The sequence below is a fragment of the Dasypus novemcinctus genome, chromosome 6 (genome assembly GCF_030445035.2).
Source record: "Dasypus novemcinctus isolate mDasNov1 chromosome 6, mDasNov1.1.hap2, whole genome shotgun sequence".
NCBI classification, from domain to species: domain Eukaryota; kingdom Metazoa; phylum Chordata; class Mammalia; order Cingulata; family Dasypodidae; genus Dasypus; species Dasypus novemcinctus.
In genome coordinates, this window is record NC_080678.1 from 130,266,710 (window position 1) to 130,289,311 (window position 22,602).

A 22,602-nucleotide genomic window follows, 5' to 3' on the forward strand; every position below is an offset into this window, starting at 1 on the left:
ACGTACAGGAAGCCACAGGCCGAGCAGGAAGGGCTGGAAGGAGCAGGGTGAGCTGCCTGGAGGAGGTGGTCGTTGGGGAATGACGGGATGTCAAGGGAGGGGGCAAAGCCAGTGCTCTCTGGCTCCCCAGAGCCCTCCCAGCTCAGGCCTCCCCAACCAGGACGCAGGCAGCGCCGCCCTGCCCGCCCACTCCATTCCTCTCCATCCAGTCCCTACAGCAGACACGTCCCGTGCAGATACTCTCACCCCACAGGCACTCAGAAGCACCTCAAAGCTCTCGAGAGAGACTCCGCCCCCCGGGGCTCATCACGCCCCCCAACTCCACAAGGCACCTGAGTCGACTCACCCAGGGAACTCCCCTGTTGCCTCTTAGGCTTTGCACATGCTGTTCCCACCACACTACTTTCCTTGCCGGGGAAAGTCCACCTTACCCTTCAGGCCTCACTTAAGATGTCACCTCCTCCGAGGCTGTGCCTGGGCCCACCTCCACCTCTTCCGCTCAAGTCTCTAAAAAGCAAGCCTCAGGGACAGAAAGAAACACGGACATGCCAGTGGATGGGCCTTGTCTCCACACCCAGCTAAGCAACCCAGAAGGACAACGAGGAGCACGGGGCTGCCCTGTCGCAGCTGCGTCCTCTCCCGCAGCGGGGACTCGGGGCACGCCCCCGCCCCTGCCACAGTGCCCCAAGAGCCCACCCAGGATGCTGCTTGACCTGGAGGGTCTTGGTGGCAGCTGCAGGGCCGAGGGTGGGCCGCCCTTCCCGCTCCCCAGCCCCTTTCAGCCTCCAGGGCAGCACGACTCCCCCAGGGCCCACCCCAGCCACGCTGGGGCGCTGTGGTCTCGTGCCACCCCGCGCCGCCTCCCCGGGCCCCATGCTCACATCCGGGGGGCTGGTGTCTCACAGACCAGAGGCCTCGAGCTCGCTCGGGCAGACCCCGCAGCAGCCCCGCTCCTCGCCGTCCCGGCCCACCCTGCCCTGCGCGACGCCCCAGGAGCAGGGAGCTGGGCGGGGGTCTCCGGGCTTGGGCCCCGAGCTGGGGTCCAGACCAAGGGCGCTGAGCCTGGCCCTTCACGGGGGACCTGGGCTTGGAGGGCTGGGCGGGGCGGCCCACCCCCGGGATCCCTGGGTCTCCAGCACCAGAGCCAGGGTTTGCTGGGGTGCTGTCGTGGGGATTCCCAGCCTGCGAGTCTGGCCGGGGTCTCTGCGTCTGGCAAGGCGGTCCAGCTTTCAGGACACACTTCTGGAAGTTCTCCCCTGCGGCAGGGAGGGGCTCGTCCTTCCACGAGGCCCAGGGGGCTGCGTCTTCCCAGCCTGCGCAGCGCTGCTGGCTCCTGGAGGGGCCCGGCTTCCCCAAGCCGTTGCCCCCTTTCACCCAAGGGGGCTCAAACCCGGTCCCCGCGCGCTGCAGGAGCAGGAATGGCAAGGGGGCGGGCCACACCCCCATGTGGGGGACACCTACCCCAGCCCGTGTGACCTCTGCTCCTGTAGCCACTGCTGGCATTCAGCCCTCCTGGGTCAGCCCCAGGCCAGGGGACCGAGAGGTGCGCCGGCCCCCGCTTCCCCAACACACAGGCTCCCGGGCCCTCCCCCCGTGGCCCACAGGCCCAGGCTCTCCTCTGCTGTCTCGGGCAGCCCGGCAGGGGCAGCCGCCTGCCGTAGGAGGTCGGCTGGGACAAGGCTGGGCCAGGCCCCCGGGCACAGAGGGGAGGGCAGGGCTGCGGGACACTGGGCTGGCCCCATCAGGGAGCAGCGTGGGACCCCAGATCCTGCCCCTCCAGGAAGCCCGAGGGAGGCCACGCCGTGGCTCTACCCGGGTCAGCCTGCCACGTGCCCTCACCGGCGTTCAGGGGCTCCAGCCGTGGGCAGCTCTGCGCGCCAAGACCCCGCTCAGCGGCCAAGGCCAGGCACGCGCCGGCTGGTGAAGGCCTTCCTGGGAGCAAGTGCTGGTTTCTCTGGAAACCTCAGGCTCCCTATGGATGAGGATTGTGGCTCTCCTCGCTGCGGCTCCCCAAGGCCAGGGCAAGCCCGGGGGGCACTCAGGAAATGGGTGGGTGGGTGGATGGGTGGACAGTCTCTGTCATCACTGAAGAGTCAGCAGGAATTTACCCAGCAGCCTCTGAGCTCGCGCGTGTGCTTTCCGCGGCGAGTCGGGGCGATGCCGAGAGCACCGTCCATCACTCCCGTCTTAGAACCTCGTTCTGGAGACAGGAAGGTGCTCAGGATTCAGCCCGGGAATTGGCGCTGGGCTGTCTGCCGACATTTATTCATCTTCTTCTTCTAACGGAACAGAACCTCCCAATACTCATCTGAAGCTTCCTCATAGCAAATTTTGAGTTTCTATATATAAAATCAATCATTTAACAAAAAAAAAAATCTGTATCTACAGCATATGGAACAAAGAAAGGTTTCAAAGCCCATTAACTCATAGAGATGGTATGTGACTGGGAGAACATGGGCTGTATAATTAAAGCAATTTAAATCCGATTTTAAAAAGGCGGTGGCTTTACCGCCTGCCACCATCTCACTAATGGAAAGAAAAAACAATATCTGGGGTTTTTTTAATTACTGTAAAAGTATGAATTAGAACAACGCGTGCATACCACCGACTCGGCTGCTCTGAGTTACTGATGAGATGGAATATTTCTTGCAAAGCAATGGAACCATCTCCAGGGCAGAGAGAGTGCAGCTGGGGGCACAGGGCGTCTGGAGGCCGAGCCCCCTGGGGTCTGGGGTGGAGAAGGGAGGTGGCCCCCATCTCGGCCAAAGTGGGGGGCTGTCCCTGCTGGAGCCCTTGACCTCGGGTGAGGGCGCGAGCTGCCCGGCTCCCCAAGTCCTCTCCCGCCACACAGCGCTGTGCCTGGCAGGGAGAAGCAGGGAGGTCCGGGGTGGGGGTGGACCAAGCAGAGGCCCACAGCCCGGCCAGGAGCGCCGCCTCGGGGCAGTCAGGGCTGGGGGAGCGCGCCCGGAGCTGTGCTGGGGGAAGCCGGCGGGATGACGCCCCCGTCAGGCCGGCACCTGTGTGAGCAGGGCAGGGGGCAGACGGCCCGGCCCCCGGCCCACCCTCTCGCCGTCCCCGAGGGCTAGTCCTGGCTGCGCCTTAGCACCCCCGAGAGGACGGCACCCCCGGGTGGGGCCCAGGTGCTGACCTTTGCCGAGCTCCCCGGGGTGGGCACGGGGTCTGCCGTGTTCACGCAGGCCTGGCACGGCGGCTGGCACAGGGTAAGCATCCGGGCAGGGAATGAACGGGCACCAATTCCATACGGGCCCCATACCTATGCTATCCCTTCAGACTGTAAAAACAGCTCTTCAGGGTACACGTGCGTGTTCCCATTGTACAGATGAGGAGAGTGAGGCTCAGAGCCGTAGGGGAGCGCGCTGCATCACGCAGCCAGGCAGGCGCGGAGGGCGGACGCCGCCACCCAGCAGGGTCACTTCCTTCTACCCCAGCCCACCCCTTCCCAGTCAGAACTGGCCAGGGCCAGTGCCAGCGCTGGGCCAGCGGCTGGGGGAGGAGCAGGGACAAGCAAGAGCCCGCGGCTTGCTGCCCCTGAGGCCCTCGGATGCCACCAGGCGCTGGGGGGGGAGGAAGGGGCAGCCCCTCCCCCACCCCGACAGGGTCGGGGTGCCCTCGGGGATAGGATCTCCAGACACAGGGAGGGCGCCCATCCTGATGCCCGAATCCCACCCGGAGGTCATCCGCGCGAGTCTGGGCCTCTACACAGCTTTGATGCCACCTCCCACCCTCGCGGCCCACCGCTGGCCTGTTGCCATGGCAACCAGCGTGGCTGGTGTGACCGGCAGGCGCCTCGCTCCCTCTGCACCAAGACCCCCTCGCGCTGAGCCCAGGAGCCCCCCAGCCAGCCGGTTTGCGGGCCCGGGGCAGCTGCGGCCAGGGGAGGCCGTCCGAGCGGGGGCGCTCCTGGGACGGCCCTGGGGGACCAGCCCCGGTGACGTGCCTTCGGGCTGTCTGTCCCTCCTCCCTGCGCTTCAGGACACGGTGCCAAGTGAGCCGCCCACGGGGGAGCCTTTGCCCCCGGCTGGGCCGTAGGGGGCGCTGGGGGGCGGGAACGTGGAGACCCTGCGGCAAGCATCGCCCTTTACATAGAGCACGTGATGAAGTCACCTGCAGAGGGGGCTGCCTGGGGGCACGGGGAGAAGGGGGGGGGGCCAGAGCTCCACGAGGCTCTGGGGGGCCGGGGACAGGGAGACAGGGAGGGGGGAAGAGGGGCCTGGCAGCCTGCCCCCCTCCCCTTCCCCCAGCCAGGGGCCCCGGCAGCTGTGCACACAGCGGGGAGGGGCAGCAGCCGGGGGGCTGGGCCACGGCCAGGTAGGAAGCGTGGACCCTCCAGGCCCGCTCCAGATGAGGGTCCTCAAGGACGGACCCCCACCCCTAAGGAGTCCAGGGCACCAGGGCCCCCGGGGCGCACCGACAGCTGGGGGAGGCCAGGGCAGGGAGTGGGGGCTGCCTGTCCACAAGGCCCAGCTCCCCAACGGTGCGTGGCCTGTGCCGCAGCCCGTGTCTGCTCTATCGGCTCAGTCCCCAGGGCCTGCACCTCTACTGCCTGGACCAAGGGGGGTGCCCCAAGACCCTGGCAGAGCCCGCCAGCCAGCTGGCACCACTCCCTCCCTCTCCATCTAGGCCCACAGGTCCTGCCAGCTCACACCGCCAAGCCCTCACCTCACCCTGCCTCCCTTTCCTCCCCTGGCCAACTCCCATTCCACACTGAAGAGCCGGCTCAGGAGTCACCTCTTCCAGGAAGCCATCCCTGATCTACCTCCAGGCCCAGGCTCGGTTAGACTCCACCTCTGTGCTCCCACGCCCCATCCCAGCTGCCAGCTCTTGAAGCCCGATCACACTCGTCGCCCACCGTCTGTCCCCGCCACACCCAGCTCCCTCCATCGCACACAGGGTGGGTGCCCGGGAGGGCCAGGCCCCAGCCCAGGACACGTCACAGAGAGGCGTCCGCCCAGGCCGGACACGGCGCCCCACGAGGCGGCTCCCGTTCCTCCCACCTGCTTTCTCCAGCTGAAGTTAATAATTTTAAAGTAATTAAGTCCAGCAAACCGTATCCGATTAACTAAGGGCCAGCGGTGGCGGCAGCCGCCTCGCGCCTCTGCAGGGGTGTGGGTTTGGAGGGCAGGGGGGCCCTGGCCCCACGTCCAGCTTCAGGGGGGCCTGGCCACCCCAACACAGAGCTAAACCTCTCTGTGCAGCCAGCCGTCTAACGAGCCTGCCAGGGGACCTGCTAACGAGCAGGCAGAGCCGGGCGCGGCCTCGCGGAGCGGGGAGGATTTCTACCCTATCCGTCGCTCTGAGCGGGGCAGGCGCTGGAAAGGGACCTTCTCCACGAGGCCACCCCCTCCGGCCCTCCTAGCACTGCCGGGGTGGAGCCCCAGGGCCCACGGCGGCCCAGGGCAGCTTTCCCACCTGGCAGAGGGGTAAACCATCTGGCCAGGGTTTCGGGCCCCACTGTGACCACGCTGGGAGCGGGCCAGGAGCCCCCACCCCGGCCCCCGCAGCCCAGCTCGCTGCCCCGCAAGCCTGACTGCGTCTCCCTGTTGGCTCCGGGGCCAGCACGCGTGTCCCCTCCCCAGGATGCCTCCCTGAACGCCCGGTCTCTACCGCCTCTCCTTCCCCACGCACCGCCTGTGCACGGCGGAGCTCAGCGCCTGGCCCCTTCCCTCCCCCCAGCCCCCACGAGAGGTTTCCAGTCAGCAGGGCCAGGAGGCTCCTGGCGCCCGCTGTGCAGGGATCTCCCCCCACCCCAGAGCCCACCCAAAAGCGAAAGACCAGTCCAGAGCACCCCGCAGCGGGACGGCCTGCCCCAAGGCCGGGAGTCCCGTGCGCAGCAGCTGGCGCTTCCGGGGTTTGAATCGTGGGTGTGCCCTGGCTCCGTCTGCCTGAGAGGACGGCCGAGGAGGAGCTGGCTGCCCTGTGAGCGCGGCCCCCTCCTCACCTTCAGCAAGCACCACCTGTTTGCTGTGCCCTCACGTGCTCCCCCAGCGCCCATGGGAACATTCCATTTCTTCTGGAACCAGGATGGATGCAGAGAGGAGCCGTCATCCAGGCCGGGGCAATGGGGTTCCACGCTGGGATGTTTGTGACAACCCCCCCTTTCCCTGGAGGGGGAGGGGAGACATCGGCCTGCCGCAGCTTGGAGTGGACGGGGCTGCCTGGGAAGGAAGCCCACCCAGGGGAAAGCAGAGGCGAGGGGCCTGGAGGCAGGGGCCTGTCGATACCCTGGGAGCACCCAGATCCAGCCGTGCCTGAAGGCACAGCCACCGCAGCACTTCTCTATGACGTGAGCGAATAACTACCCTTTTGCACTCAGGTCAGTGTGAGGGTTTCTGCAACTTCCACACTAATGTGTCTAATATGGAGGGCGATTCCCAAACGACAGCACGTTTCCCGAGTGTGAGGCTGGGAAACAGGATTCTCTGATGATCTGATACGCACGCATGGGCAACAGCTTCCCCACAGGCCGTGAGCATCAGAAAGCCTCGACACGCCCAAGGGAGCCACGGCGCAGCCACGCCCCGACAGCCCCAGTGGGGCCCTCATGGCACAATCCCTGTGGCCAATCGACAGGCTCCCCCAGGGAGGGACACCCCGGGGAGATGACCCTGGACCCACCCGCCCCTGGGTCACAGCCACTCTCAGAGAGCCACGTGCATCTGCAGGTGTGAGCTCACCTGGACACACAGGTGTGCCATCCGGTTTCCACGCCCACACGCGTCCATACGAGGTGTATGCTCTGCACACTCACGGGCCTCCGGGGTATGGGAGCCAGACGAGGAGAAAGACAAGACGGAAGAAGAGAAGGACGGCAGCCTCGGGGCAGGGCGCCTGGCCGGCAGGGAGCAGCTGGGAGAAGGCGACGGGCGCGGGCCCTCCCCGCTGGCACCGCGAGGCTGGGGGCCGAGGCAGGGTTGGCAGAGGCGAGCCCGACGCTCGGCCGGGAGCCAGACCAGGGGGCCCAGACGTCTTCCAAGGGCCCGGGGCTCAGCCGGGCGGGGCCCCTCTGCGGGTGGGGGCCCACGCGCACCCGTGGGCGCAGCGCGTCCGTGCACACGCGTGGCGGCTCAGCGGCGCGGCCCAGGCGGCCGGCCTGGCCTCCGGCAGCGCCCGCTGCTGCGGATCGGGGGGTCGCCGGGTCTCCTCGTCGCCTCCCTGCTGTGACGCTCGCGCTCCCGGCGGGAGCTTGGCGGCTTGGCACAGTGGACCCACAACCACTTCCCACGGGACCCCGCGTGGCCCCGCGCGGGGAGACAGCCCGGGCAGCCGCTTGCGAGGGCCCCGCGAGGAGGGTCCTCTGTCCACCTGCCCGTCGTGCAGCCAGGGACTCCGACTGAGCGCCTACGACCAGCCGCACCCGTGCTCGGTCCTGGCGACCCAGCGGTGAACAGGACAAACTCCCTGCACCCGCAGGCCAGACACACCTCACGAACCAGTGGATGGCGTGATCACAGGCGGGAGTGGGTGCAAAGGACAAGAAAGCTCTGACAGAGAAAGCATCCAAGGGGGTGCTCCTTGGAGCCAAGGGGGCTTCTCTGAGGAGGCGAGATCAAGGCACACCCAAAAGCTCAGGAGGAACCAGTCGTGCAAAAAGGAACCTTGCGGGTGGAAAGAATGGCCAGTGCAAAGGCCCTGGGGTCGGGCGTGCCTGGCCTGGTGGAGAAGCCGCAGCGAAGCAGGGGAGGTTGGCCCGGGTTGGGGTACTCGGGGTCTGGGGTTTGGACTTTATTCTTAGTCTACTGGAGAGAACTTGAGGGGTTCCAACAGGAGAAGGAGCTGAGGAGGTTAACTTTTTGGGTAACTCTGGCTGCCACATGGATAGCAGCCTAGAGTGTGTCAACAGGTACCAGGGTTTAATAGGTGAGCATATCAACAGGTACCCAGGTGTTAATGGATGGGTTATCAGCAGGTACCTGGGTACTGACGAGTGCACCTATCAACAAATACCTGGTATTGATGGGTGAGTGTGTCGACAGGTACCTGGGTATCAACAGGTTAGTGTAGCAACAGTTACCTGGTATAGCTGAGTGTATCAACAGATACCCTGATATCAGTGGGTGAGTGTATCGATGGGTAGCCAGGTCCATGGGTGAGTGTGTCAGCAGATGCCCAGGTATTGATGGGTGAGTGCATCAACAGGCACTGGGTATCAGTGCTGCATGTATCAGCAGATATCCAGGTATCATGGGCGTGCATATTGATGGGTAGCTGGTACTGATGGGTGAGGGTATTAATGGTACCTGGTATCAATGGGGCAATGTTTTGACAGGTGCCTGGGTATCGATGGGTGAGTATATCAACAGGTACCTGGTATCGATGGGTGAGTGTATTGATGGTACCTGGTATTAATGGGTGAGTGTATTGACAGGTGCCCTGTATTGATGGGTGAGATATTGACAGGTACCTAGGTATCAATGGGTGAGCATATCGACAGGTACCCAGGTATCGATGGGTGAGTGTATTGATGGTACCTGGTACCGATGGATAAGTGTATTGATGGGTACCTGGTATTGATGGGTGAGATATTAACAGGTACCTGGGTATTAATGGGTGAGTGCACCTGATATTGATAGGTAGGTGTATCGACAGGTAGTACCTGGGTATCCATGGGTGAGTGTATCGACAGGTAGTACCTGGGTATCCATGGGTGAGTGTATCGACAGGTAGTACCTGGGTATCGATGGGTGAGTGTATCGACAGGTACCCAGGTATCACTGAATGAGCTTATCACCAGGACATCTGACCAAGTCCGGTGCAGAAACACACCCAGCTAACGGCACGGCTGCTGATTCCACACCCCGGGCCCGCGGGTGCCGGCACGCGCGCAGCCGAGCAGGCGGGAGCCCACTGTGTGTTCCCGCGACCGGCAGGGCAGCCAGGGCCCCCGTGCGAGCTGGCTCGCGGCCAGGGGAGAGCCAGCCCCTAGCAGGCAGGGCTCTGCGCAGGCTGAACCGGAGCCGGGGTGCAGGAAAGCCCTGACGCGGAGTCAACCGTCAAGTGCACACGGGCGTGGCGGGTCCGGGCACTCCCCTGTCTTGGGAGAAAGTCCCGGGGCTTGAGGGGACAGGAGGGCCACCCAGAGCCACGGCGGGAGGCGGTGCTGAAAGAGTGTCCTCGGGCTGCGCCATCAGCAGGGTGTCCAGGACGAGCCGTGACTGTCCCCTCCGTCCGCTGGCAGCGCCACCCCACCGGGCGGCACCTGCATCCTTCACCGAGCACTTCCGCAGTGCCAGGCACCGGCTAAGCTCTCCAGAATCACTACTTCCTCGGGGCCTCGAGACGGCCCGCGAAGAGAAGCGCCTCCCCGCTTTGCAGCACGGCAGCGGGCAGCCTCGTCGGGGCACCCGGGGCTTCGGCGTGGAGAGGGGCAGGTGAGAAGCCACCCGGTCTCCGTGACGACCGTCTCTAACGTGCAGAGGGCTGCTGGGGTGCGGACGGCCTCGGCGCAGCTCCAAGAACGAGACGAGAGGCCCCGGCCCTCGGGGCTGGGGGGCCGCAGCTCAGCTCGCCCACAGCCCCCCTCGAGGCACAAGGACACATGCCCGGAGAGGGCCCGCCACACAGCACCAGGAGCCAGCGGGCCAGGCCGGGCGGGAATTTACAGGGCCCGGCCACGCTGGGGGTGGGGCTGGGCCGGGAGAATGGGGCCTAAAGGCCAGGGGCAGGGGTGGGCTCCAGCCCGCACAGCCTGCCTCTCCATCCCCATCCAGGGCAGCCTGCACCCAGGCAGGGCCCAGAGGATGAAGTGACATCGTCAGGGGCCCAAGAGGACAGGACAAAAGGCAGCTGGGGCATGGGGAAGAAAGAATGCACGCCCCATGCCAGCACCCGTCCCTTAGACCCCAGCAGGCCTCTGACAGGAGCCCTGGCAAAAGGCAGCTTGCCCACAGTCTCCTTGCTGCTGGGCACACACTGCTCACTGGATCCACAGCCACTACCTTGAGCTGACCCATTTCACAGATGTGGAGACTGAGGCTCAGGGACCCCAAGGGCCCTTTTCAAGACCACACAGCTGGTTTTGAACCCAGACCCACCTGGCTCCTTTCCACCAGATAGAGGAAGTTATGCCTGTCCCACGGCTGGGTCCGGGGGCCAGACGAGGCCGGCTGGGTTTGCCGTTGTGTGCTGGGGGCAGTCAATGGGGCAGCAGACGGCAACGTTGGGTGGTGACACGTCCCCAGCCTGCACAGACGGCTCAGCAGCCTCCACGTGGGCCATCTCTGTCAATGCCAACCTCCTCTGATGCCCTCCAGGGTCACCTGGAGAGGCTGGGGTCCGCGGCACACCTCAGCCCCCCTACGCGGCACAGCGGATGCGGGACCTGCTCCCACAGCCAGGCCAGGTCCCTCCTTTGCACCCAGCAACTGCTCAGCACATGGCCCTGGGCTAAGATCGTTAGCCAAGTTCCTTGACTGGCCCTCGCAGCTCTCCTCTGTGCTGCCGTCCCCATTTTGCAGATGGGGAAACCGAGGCAAGTCGCCCCCGGTCACGCAGCACAGTAGGAACCCCAGCTGTGCTCTTCTGCCCACACTCCCTCTGGCACAGGTGCCAGTGGGCACGATGATGCTCCATGGGCCCCGCCGGGCTCCTGGGACCCAGGTCTATCCACATGGAGAGGAGGAGGAAAGGGCAGGGCCAAAGGCACAGGGGCAGGTCGAGACGGACTGGGAGGGGAGCAAGCGGGCAGGCGGGGGCCATGGCAACGACTCCCCCATCCTGCCTGCGCTTCAGGCCCGGGAGGGAGAACCCTGTGTCTTTCCCTCCCAAGCCGTGGCCATCGGCCAGGGAACTGGCTGTTTATAGGCTGGGAGGAAGGCCTTGGCGAGCCCCACGCATGGCATGGCGCGCGCAGAACCAGCCGCCTTCCCGGGCCCAACGGCTGTCGGAAAGGCCGGCATCCCGGCAAGATGCCGCAGGCCACCCCTGCCAGTGGAGGGTGGTGGCCGCCCAGCTGGCGCTGCTGGGAGGAGAGGCGGGCCGGGGCAGAGGCCGGGCGGGTGGGGCTGCACTTGCCAAACCCCAGCTCCTGGGGACTCGTGGGCGCCGGCCCCATCGGGGACTGGGTCTCCTCCTCGTTACTCCTCCTCGTTACTGAGCTCAAGTCCTGAGAGCTGAGTGTTTACAGACAACGGGACTGGTAGGCACAGGAAGGGCAGGGAGAGCCCAGCCAGGGCTGGGGACCCAGGGTTCTTGACTTCCTGCCATACCAAAGCCTGCCCAGAAGTTTCCGGAACGGAATAAATGAGTGGGCCAGGGGAGCTGATTGGAGCCCTGTCTTTGGTCCAGCAGGCTCTAATACCTAAAACTGGTTTTCTTTGTTGTTATTGTTGTTTTAATGAATCACATTCAGATGGTCCGAGAGCACAGCTTTGACGTGAACAGGATAGTAGGCTTTTGTGTTGTTGGGGCAATAGTTCCAGTTCTCCCCCTTCCAGGCACAGTAGGATGGTGCTTCCTGGATCCCAGATGGCGGTCTGGAGTCATGTGACTAGTCATGTCTAAGACTAGTCATGTGACTAGTCACAAGCAGAAGTGATATGTGCCAGTCCCACCCAGCCTGAGCCCCTCCAGAGCTCTTTCCCTCTGGCACAACAACCAGCAACACTCAAGTTGCCTGAGTAATGAGCCAAGCTCCCAGCTGACCAATGATGAGCATCGCATGAGCAGGAGATAAATTTGTGTTGTGTTAAGCTACTGCACTTGGGGAATGTTTGTTACTACAGCATAACTTAGTCTATCCTGACTGATACAATGGAAACCACAGAACAAAAACAAAGGGCAGGGACAAAGAGGCACATCTCTGGGTGGCCAAGCCTAAAAAGAATTGCATCCAGGGATCCAGGGATCAGGCTGGATTAGAAATGATTTAGGGAAAAGCAGTGCAGGCCAGACACTCCACGTTTTTAGGTAACAGCATGTTCTGGGTAGTGAGGGAGAAAATGGCTGATGGAGAGAATAAGTTTTTGACCTGGCAGCTACAAGAAAGCTTGGAAAGACAATTTAAGAGCTGAATGCTGAGAGGCAGCCAAAAAAGGGAGCTGGGAGTCAGGGGAACGAGAAGACTGGAGAAATGACCCCAACCAGCTGCTCCAGCCAGGGAGGGTGTAAAAGCACCTGTGTCACCAGAACGGAAGCAGCGGCAGCTCAGAGGAGGACAGGGACCTGGGGCCTCTTCCCACATGCCTGGAATAAGGTTCCTAATCCAGGCACAGGGCCATGCAATAGGACCAGCAAAAAGGGAGCCTCTTGAACCCCAAATGTGAGGAGGTGGAGACTACCGGGCGGCAGTGTGTGTGTGCAGGCATGTGCACGGGCATGCAGGAGGCGACCCGAGAGAGAAGCCTGGAGCCTGAGAGTCCTGCCTCGGGTGGCGGAGGTGGGGGGACTGCAGCAGCCACCACTCCTTCCCAGGCTTCTAGGATCCAGAGAGGGAGCTGATGGTCCCTGGTCCCAGCCACACCCTGGCGAGGGGACCTCTGGGCCTGTGGCCCAAACTGCCGTCTTTGGATGGACGTTTCCGGTGAAGAGCAGCTGGGAAAAGCAGCTCTGAGGGCTGCAAGAGTGGCTCACAGCAGGGGCAGGGGGCATAGAGAATGTGGTTCAAATGAGACCTGCCCAGGCCAAAAGGGAGCCTGAGCATTGGCACAAACGTACCACTTGACCATTCAAAAAAAACACACACACATTCCTCACTTGACCATTCAAAAAAAAAACACACACATCCCTCCATGAACTTCCAGATCAAGTTCCCAAGAAGCATGTAGGACCAGGGAGGGAAATTGGTGCATCTCCAGGAGCTGGAGTCACTGGAGAGCAAGGGGAGCCCCTCGGCTGACAGGGTGGCCTCTCCAGAGTGAGCCTTTGAGAAATGGCAGCACAGTCCTGCATCCCAAGGGGCTCTAACAGGACCAGCAGAAGGATGCCGCCCTGTAAGCAAGTGCGCAGTCCGCCACGCAGAAAACTCTGCAAGGTGGAAGGGAAGAGAGAGAACGCGTGTGGCCACAATGGACACCGAGGATGTCAGGGGGCCCGGGGACCCCGGGGAAGCCAAACTCCTAATCCCCAGAGCCCGTGACTGTGTCAGATGGCAGCACAAAGGGGAATTCAGGTTGCTGATGAGCTGGCCTTAAACTGGGGAGATTTTCCTGGGTTGTCCATGTGGGCCTGATGTACCACAAGCTCCTTCAGAGTGGAAGAGGGAGGCAGATGGGCAAAGACGACGCGAAGACAGAGCAGGGCCAGAGCGCCGTGCTCCGAGAAGGACCCGGCCCCCCGCTGCTGGCTCTGGGTAGGAGGAAGGAGCTCGGGAGTCCAGGAGGTGGGCCTCTGCAGAAGCTGGCAGAGCCGAGGAAGTGTGCTCTTTCCTCCATCCTCCAGAAGGAACGCACCTGGTTTTCACCCAGTGAGACCCGGGCCAAACTTCTGACCTACGAACAGCAAGGTAACAGCTTTGGGCTGTCTGACCCCACGAGAGGCGTGGCCCTGTGTTTCAGCAGCCCCCGAAAGCCAACGCGGCCGGCCGGCGGGGGGACGAGGGCGGCGGGCCCTGGCATCTTTACGGGACACGGGGAGACTCGGGCAGTGCCTCTGGGGTGGAGACCAACTGACAGGTCGGCCGAGTGGCCCCATCATTCTAGAAAGGAAGCCGGGGGAGAGCCCTGCAGGCATCAGCATTGGGGGGGACCACCTGCAGAGCAGCAGGTGCCGGGCATGGGCGGGGAGGCCTCTGCACACCAAGACCTGAGGACAGAGACGGACAGACGCAAAGACGGGCATTGGGGTTTCATTTTTATTTCATTTCAGTGTCTCGCTTCGTGAAAACCAAGCGCCATTCCTGAAATTTTTTTAAATCACTTTGTGCTTATTGTAACTAAGAGGAATACTGCCTCTTCCCTAAATTGTCGTCTTTCCACGCTCTGGCAGGTCCCGCAGCAGCACCAACAGCTCACATCTTTCACTCACAGGAAAAGAAGACGCCAGTTCAGCCAGTTCTTTTATGCATTTATACATGTGAACGGGCCTTTTAAAACAATATGACATTTTCTTATTTAACAAATGAGTATCTGTTCTAGTGTCTGGAAGACAAATTTTCACACTTACTGTTAATATCAATGTTGCCAACTCGATCTAAGACACAACGTTTTCAAGATTTAAGTATTATGTCTGTATGACTGTTTGCTAACTTTAAATCTGCGTCAAGTGCATTTTATTAAACATGATTCCTTCTTTTACATAAACTGACCAGCTGTTTTAAGAGGAGTGTTTCCAAAGAGCTTGTAAAAAATCAGCCTGGAGAAAATGTAGGTATAAATCTTGGAACCAACATATCAAAGTAATACTTAATCCTGCATATCTCAGCATTAAATTATTTCAGTTTTTTTAAAATAAATGGTTTTGAACATTGGAAAATAAATGCAGCCACTAAAAATAATGCTTACAAATAGTTTCAGAAAAAGCCAACAATATGTTCACTGAACAGAAAGCAGGATATACAACTGAACAGAATGGGAGCTCTCAGCATTTGTAAAATACACTTGGGAAAAAAGACTAGAAGGAAGCAACAGTGGTAGAAATTAGAGTAACTGCCTCTTGCTGTTTTCCCGTACTTCTAAAAAGAGCATGCCTTGCCCTTTTTCTTGTGTTTCTAAATTAACAATGCTCATTTTAACAATGAATTTCTTTTATAATTGAGAGAAAATTCAGTGAAAAACTGAAAATGCAAAGGTCAGTTAGGGTCGGCTCTCAAGGAATTCGCTAGCGTAAGAAATGCGGCTGAAAAGATAAACAGCCTGAAGAACTGCGTGACGGTTGGCAGTGGGGTCCCGGGGCGGGCAGGGAGCGCGTGTTCACCGAGCAGCTGCGGCAGGGCTTGTGCAGACAACCTGTGCGTGTCTCATCTCACGCCACCCTCACGTCACCCCGTGTGGCAGGGGCTGCGACCACCCCTCTCTAACAGACGCGGAGAGGGAAGCGAGGGCAGGACGGGGGCTTCTTGGGGTCACACCCTGAGTGGGGCAGCAGGCTGCGGCCCAGCTCCTGCTGGCCTTGACCCAGGCTCCGATCCCCGCGTGGTGCCACCGCTCAAAGCAAACCCGGGCAGGCCACTGGGGGTCCCTGAGGGCTTGACCAGTCGGGACGGAGGCGGAACCCTGGCCCTTCACCCCACTAGAAGTGCTTTCCTTTGCCTTCCACCTCTGCTGCCACCGCACGCCCTGGTCCAGGAGCGAGATGCGGCATCCCACCGGCAGGGCCCAAGCCCCGGGACAGGCGGGCACCCCAGAGAGCACAGCCTGGGAGCGGAGCACCTCCTGGCCGAGCCCCCGGGCCAGGAAGCACAAGCCTGGGGAGCTGTCCTCTGCCAGTCCTGGGGGCCTCGTCCCTCGTGGGCATCAAGTCGTGGGGCCACAAGGGGATTCCTCCCTCCACGGCTCCTAAGCCGAACACACCTGCCGGCGTTTAAGCAGCACGCGCTCTGAGCGGCACCTGGCCTGGGTCCCTCTGGGACCGGAACTCCCTGGTTCCAGGCACACGTGCGTGCCCACACACGCTCACTCTCACCCTGCGAGAGTGTGCCACGCGGCCAACCTTGGAGCCCGAGATATTTTCCGGCTCCACAAATAGAGAAACTGAGACCCAGAAAAGTAAAGCCTAGATCAGAAGAGGCCCGGGGGAAAGCCCGTATCTGGAGGGAGCAGGTGCATCTGGGGCTCCAATGCCCAGAGCTGTTCTGTCTGGCTCGCTGTGCTCTGAAATTGTTCACTTAGTTGACATCAGCTGAAAATCAGACTGAAAATCCAGACTGGGGGCTCCTCTGGAAAAAAACCCAGCAGCTCTACCACACCAGAGCACCCACCGTTCCCAAATGGCCAGGCTGGCTGGCGCTGTTGACAGCTGCTGCTTTTAGCAGCGAGGGGCCGTCCAGACCCCGCACCCCAGGCCCCGCGGGGCCCTGCTGCCCTGTTCACCACGTATGCGGCACCTGCCTGAGGTCGTAACCCCCATCAAGTGTAACCTTCGGACCCTGGGGATCTGCTTTGGGGTCACTGGACGTCACTCAGGCGAAAACGAATGAGCACAAACACCCTGCACTTCACGGGTGAGTCGACGGAAGCAAGGTGATGGGCGACAGGGCGGAGGAACCGGGCTGGGGGGGGCGCGGTCAGGGTCCCACTGCACCGTGAGCTCCTGGGTGCAGAAGCATGGGCCTCCTTCCAGGCTGCGTCCTCAGCTCCTGAGCACAGAGAATGGGGGTCCCCAAAGACGGGTGTCAAGAGGGCGGGAGGCACAGTGAAAAGTGTGACATGTCTCTGGAGATGCCTGTGCCACCCCCAACCAGGGCCAGTTCTGCTGAAGGAGGCCCCACCCCTTCCTGGGGGGGCCCACCCAAACATCCACAAGTTCTCCTGATGAGGGCAGGCGCAAAAGGGTCTAGTGACATGGCCAGGCACCTCCGCAGACCTCAGACGCGGACAGCCGCCCAGCTGGAAGACGCAGTCCCCCCACAGCCACAGCCTTCCGCCCCTTCTTCCCCACCCAAAGAAAGCCACACGGAACTCCAGGTATGACGCATCCTTGGACCTTCAGACTCCAGCGCTGGGAAGTCCTTCCGGCAGGTCCAGCCACTCTGCCCCTGTGCTGCCCCCACCAACACCGGGACTCCCAGACGCCTCCCTCCAGCACCATGACCTTCCAGACACAGGCCAGAGCTGGTGGCAGTCACTCTCCTCTCGCAGGTGGCCCCAAGCGTAACCCCCATAGCAGGAGAACTCTGGACCCCCTGCCTGCAGGCCGTGGGAGGGGGCGGCGGCCTGCCCGCTGCCCTGCACACCCCCTGCCCTCGGGGTATCTTCTGGAGGAAATGCCTCTGGCAGAGCCTCCAGCTGCAGCCCACCCCCACCCCATCCTCAAAATCTGGGCATGAGGGCCTTGGAGTTGAACTGATGGTTCTGGGAAACAAGGCAGAGGAGACAAAAAGGGCCTGGGGCCGGCAGGTGTCAGGGTCCGGAGCAGAAAGCGGAGTGGAGGAGACTGGCTTACAGAGCTGGGAGCCAGAGGACGGAAAGCACAGGGGGTCACCGTCGCCATCGTGCCCGCTGCGCACCTGTTGCCGCAGCAAGTGGGCCCAACACCAGGCGGCCGCGGACAACCGCGGCCCAGGAGCCGGCCAGGATTCCCCCGCGGCCAGGCCCAACTCCGTGCCTTTTCTGGGCAAACAGCGCCCACCTCCGGCCCAGGCAGCGGCGCCTCCTCCCGGAGCGAAGAGAGAGGGAAGCTGGTTCCTTCAAACCCGCAGGAGGAGCGCGACAGAGAAGCCGGCGCTAAACGCGGTTGTGATCCGGGGGAGGCGAGGGAGGGCGCCGGCCACTAGGTGCTGCTTGGATCGCGGCGAAAAGAAGTCGAGCCCAGCGAGGACAGGGGAGAGATACCCAACTCAGGTATCGGGCATGGAAGCACGCCCACCCACGAATACCCGAGAAACAGACAACCCCGGGGCCACCCACACCTGCGCGCGCAGACCTGTTCCCCCGGCCCGCCGGCGCTGAGCGCATACACGCGCCCACCGAGCGCGAGAGAGGCGGCGACACCCCCCGCCAGGAGCCCAGCTTGCCGCGCTCACACACTCCCTGCTCTGGTTCTGAGGCGCCAGCCCTCGGGACGCCTCCACTTTAGGGGGTCCGGCGAGGGCGCAGGGCTGGTTTTCCGTGCGTGAGCCGCTGCCGCCCAGGCGCACAGGGGGCTCGGTTGGGTCGCAGGTCGTGACCCCGCGGCGCCCGCCGGTCCCCGCTGCTGCGCAGTCTAGGACACCCCGGCCCAGCCCGGCAGCCACTCACCTTCCTGCACCGCCTGGAACGGATTGTTGGCCTCGATGACCTTGATGGAATAGGTGATCTTTTCGCTCTGCAGGATGTCATCGTTGAGGCTCAGGTCGGACACAGCCAGCTGGAACACCCTGTCGTCCTTGGCCGCGTTCTCCTCGAAGATGGCACCTGGGGGAGTGCGGGGATCAAGACTGGGCTGGAGAGCACCCCCACCCCATGCCCCCATCCCTCCAGCCCCTGGGCCCTGGGGTCAGGGCCCTGGGCGCACCGCTGATTGCTTCTTCCTGGTCAATCTGCACAGGAAACAGTAACCCCCACTGCACACATGCACACAACTGACACGAATTACACCTGCACCTCGCACATGCTGCCACCGGGCCACACACGTGGCTCGCAACCAAGGCACCATACGTCCCAGCTATGGCCCATCAAGCTGGGGTGGCCTGAAGCAGCCCCCATAAGCCCCATCCCAGGAGTCAAAAAGTTACACCACCACCACCACCCCCCGGTGTACCCCACCTCCTTCCCAAGGCGGGATGACCACTCCTGCCATGCGCGTCCCGGGCTGAGGGAGCAAAGGAAGCAGTTCCCAGGTGGTTCTCCTAGGCCGAGGGAGCGTCTTTACCCAGGGGCAGCGCAGGGCCGGCAGCTCAGCCCCAGCCCCAGGGCTGCGCGGGCCACGCCGGGCAGAGGGCCCAGAAGCGGCGTGACGCTGCTCGGCCCGGTGCCCTGGACGCGGCCTCCTGCTCTCCCTCCCTCCCCGCTTCCTCTTCCTGCGTGCACAGTGGGGGCAGGGCACTGCCTCCAGTTCCCTCGGTATGAGGCACGACGGCCCGGCAGGGCGGCACGGCCCAGAAAGAGCGGCTTGTGGAAGGCCCTTCCAGAACCGCGGACAGCTCCTCCAGGGCGCCCTCGGGCTGGCGCCGGGCGCGGTGAGGACCGCCGCCGGCCCTGCGCTCCCGGAAGACACCCGTCGGATTCGCCTCGCGGGAGCCCGGCCCTGCGGCTGGCGCTGCTCCGGGGCGGCCCCCCGCCACCCCCGCCAGGGTCCCTGGGCTGGGCCTGATGACTCCCGAGTGGGGATACGGGGCAGGAGGAGGGAGGCCCCGGGTCCACGCACCCAGAGCCGCAATGCTGACCGCGAGACCCGAGTCCTCCCTGGGGCGGGAACCAGGTTTGGGCCGGGGCCCTGCGGGCGATGCTGGAGCTGGGCGAGCCCGGGCCCAGTCCCTCGGCGCCCCGCCCCGCCGGTCCCAGCATCCCCGCCTTCTCCCACCTCCCAACCCCCAGTTTCTCGGGGCTCACTGGTCTTTCCCAACTTCCGGAAAGGCAGTGAGGAGGGGCTCCCCATAAGCGAACGCCCTCGGCCCCCCAACGCAACTTCCCAGGCTTCCTCCCGTTCTGCTCCCCACTCCCACCCATTCTCCCTCCGCGCGCCCCCTCCTCCTCTCCTCTCGCGCTCGTCTCCCGCGTTCCCTCTCCTTCCATCTCTTCCCGCCCGGCGTCCCCCGCCGCCGCCACCCCGCCGCCCACGCTTCTCCTCTCGGCTCCCACCGCCGGGACGTCTGCCGGCCCCAACACTTGGGCCATGGGAAACTCTGGGATTGTCCAGGATTGGGCTGCAGTCGCCACAACCAGAGACGCGCGCACACACATACACACACTGGCACGACACAGACACACACGGGGGAAGCAGCAGACGCTGTGTCCACTCTAACAGGCTGACAGTCGTGCACGCACCAGCACACGCTCAGATGGCCCCGCACACCCCAACGCCCTCTCACAGCGACACCCACACGGTACCAGGCGCGCGCACAGCAACACACGCCAACACATGCTAACACCCACCCACCCGCACTCACACCCGGCGCGCGGCCGGCCTCCTGGATCCTGCAACTTGGCGAGCCCCGGGCCGGGCCCTCCCCCTGGCCCCGCTGCTCCGAGCTGTGCGGAAGGTCGGCCCGAGCCCGCCGACGGCCCCGGCCGGGGCGCGGGCGTGGAGCCGCTGCCCTAAGTGGCGGCCCAGGCCGAGGGGCCCCGCGCAGGGATCGGAGCCCCTGGGAGCGCGAGGAGCCCGCCGGGGCCCGCTAGAGCGCCGCGCGGCCGGTGCACAGCCCTCCGCGGGGTGGCGCGGCGCGGTCCTTCGAGGCAGCACCGCCCGCCGGGCCCCTCGGCCCCGGGAGCCGCCAAGTTTGGACGCCGCGCGCCCCCCCGCGCCGCCGGGCCCCCGCCCAAGCCCGACCCGGCCGCCCTCCGCGCTCACCGATGTGGATGATGGAGTCGGCCCGCACCGACACGCACTGGCAGATCCAGGGGAGAAGCCACAGCGTCAGCGCTTCCATGTCCCCCGGGCGCGCGGCTCATGCGCCCGGGCCCGGGGCGAGGCCGAGGGCGGCGCGGAGCGGGGAGGCGCCGGTCCCGGTGCAGTCCCGGGCCGCTCCCCGGGAGAGCCGAGCCCGCCGTGCGCCTTCCCCCGGCGCGCCCGCCCCTGCGCCCTGCGCCCGCCCCAGCCCAGCCCAGCCCCGCGCGCTCGGGCTCCCGCTCCGGCTCCGGCGGCGGCTGCGGCGGCGCTGGCAGCCCGAGCCCAGGCCCCGCGCGGCGGGGGCGGCCCGCGGCGGCGGCGGCGGCGGCACTTGCCGAGGCTCGGGCGGCTCCGGGGGCGGCAGAGGCGGCGGCGGCGGCGGCCGGGCCGGCGCGGCGGCTCCGGGCTCGCTGTGTGTCTGAGCCCCGGCGAGGAGCGAACTGCGGAGGACGCCCCCTCCCCTCCCCCTCCCCCTCGCGCCGCTCCCCCTCCCCTCCCCGCCCGCCTCCTCCCCTCCGCCCGCCTCCCGGCCACGTGACTGCGGAGCCTCAGCCTCGCCGCGCGGCGCCCGCCCGCTCCCGGCTCGGAGGCGGCGCCGGGTGCTCCGCGCTGCCGGCCGGGGGGACGCTCGGAGGCCCGCACGGCGGCCCCGCGCCCTGGGCCCCGCGCCTCGGCTCGCCGGGTGCTGGAGGCTAGAGGAGGGACGACCACCGGCCGCCCTCGGGGGTCCCGGAACGCCAGCGCCCGCCGAGCGCCTCCGGCCGCACACCCACCCCGCCCCGGACTGAGAGCCCCTCGCGGAGCCGGACCCAGGGTGACTCGCGGTGCCCGGAGCGGGGAGCCTCGGCAAGAGACGGGGCCGGGGCGCGGAGCCAAGCCCCGGGAGGCCCACGGAGCCAAGGGGTCGTGGCGCGTGCGGCGCGGAGCCGGGCCGCGGGCTCGAACCCGCGCTGGCCGCGTGGACCCGGGCGGGCGCCCAGCCCCCGCCCCGCGCGCTCGGCCGGGAGTCGAGCAGGAGGCTGGGGCTCTGAAGCCCAATTCATGGCCGGAAGCCGGCGCGGCCGTGACCGCGGCGCCTGGACGTGAGGAGCCTTCCAAGCGGCCGCCGGGCTCAGACTCCGCGGCTGCCCGGAGCCTGCCAGCGCGAGCCCGGGCGGAGAGCCCGCTCTTGGCGGCCGGAGCCGAGCGGGGCCCGTCCCCGGCCGGCCACCGCCAGACGTGGCGTTAGGATGTCGTGGGCTCCAGCCTCGGAGGGAGTGGCAAGCCGGCCGCGCGCACCGCACCCCGAGCCCCAGACGGACCGGGCTTCCACGTGGCGCGCCCAAGACTGCGGGGAGACGGCCGGGCCCTCCCGGACACCGATTCCGCGGAAGCTCGGCCTGGGCCCGGCGGGCAGAGCCTGGCGCCGGGCTGCTCGGCGGTTCCGCGCGCCCGGGAGCGCCCCCTGGCCCTGTCCTCGGGCCGGCGCGGTGAGGTCCCCGCGTGCCGCTGCCGCGCGCCACGCCGCGCGCTGGCTGTGGGGGACCCAGAGCCGCTCGGCCTCGGCCCTTGCCTGGAACTCCCAGCCAGTGGAAGAGGATGTCACCCAACAGGCGTTAAGAGACGCCGGGGGGAAGGACCGTGGATGAGCTCTCTGCACCTGCGCCGGCAGCCTGGGCGGCGACCCACCAGCGAGAAAGAACCAGGGAGAGCTTCCTGGAGGAGGCGACCCATGCCAGCGTTCTTAAAGGCCGTGTGGAGATTACCAGCGGAGAAGGAGGGCAGGCCTCCAGGCATTGCCCCCGTGAGGGGAGGCGGAGCGTGGGTGTCTGTGTGTGTCCCGAAGCCACTTCTTTGGAAAGGTGGTGAAGGGGGCTGAGCGGAGGGGTCAGAGGGGGTGGGGAGGGCAGTTAGGGGGCCCCACTGCAGCGCAGAGAACCCCAGGGCAGCCCACCCTGACTCCTCCTTCCTCGAGGCACCTGTCTTAAGAAATTGTACCTGTTTTAAGGAATTTTAAACCTGCCCCGCCCCTGCCTCTCCGAACTCTAGGTGCCTCCAATTCTCAGTACCGCAGACCTGCACCACGCGCTTGCAGAAAAGATGTAGAGCAGTAAGGGCCTGATATTTTTATGAAGCAGTTTGGTCCCTATGGAGACCTTGGAAGAATGGCAGGTGCGGTCACCCCGTAGGGACCCAGACCTGAGGTCAGGAGCGCAGGGCCAGGCCCCGCAGAGGGCCTACTGTTGTTAGGGCCCCTGCGTGTTGGTCATGTAAGTGTGCGACACACCCAGCTAGTTCTTGCTGTGCTCTTCCACTGGGAAGAGGCAGCGTGGCTGCGTTTGTTAACGCTTCAGACCCTTCAGCAGACCGCCAGCATCGCACACGCACAGCTTGGAGGAAATTTCTGTTTCTGGTTCAGAAGACAAGATGGGTGATGAGGTCCCTCTGGTTTGGGAACTGAGAGCCACGACACAAGCCAAAGCC

At 64.5% G+C, this 22,602-nt stretch overlaps 1 protein-coding gene across 1 annotated transcript in view; it reads right to left on the bottom strand.

The window, feature by feature from the left end:
• GRID1 (glutamate ionotropic receptor delta type subunit 1) overlaps positions 1-20,302 on the bottom strand; it is a 688,202-nt gene extending 667,900 nt beyond the window's left edge. Inside the window, exons 1-2 of the mRNA XM_058299400.2 lie at positions 20,101-20,302; positions 17,850-18,005 (exon numbers count right to left, since the gene is read on the bottom strand). Coding sequence (XP_058155383.1) covers positions 17,850-18,005; positions 20,101-20,179 — 235 coding nt within the window. The 5' untranslated portion in view covers positions 20,180-20,302. The remainder of the gene's footprint in view (positions 1-17,849; positions 18,006-20,100) is intronic.
• Between the last annotated feature and the right edge of the window lie 2,300 nt (positions 20,303-22,602).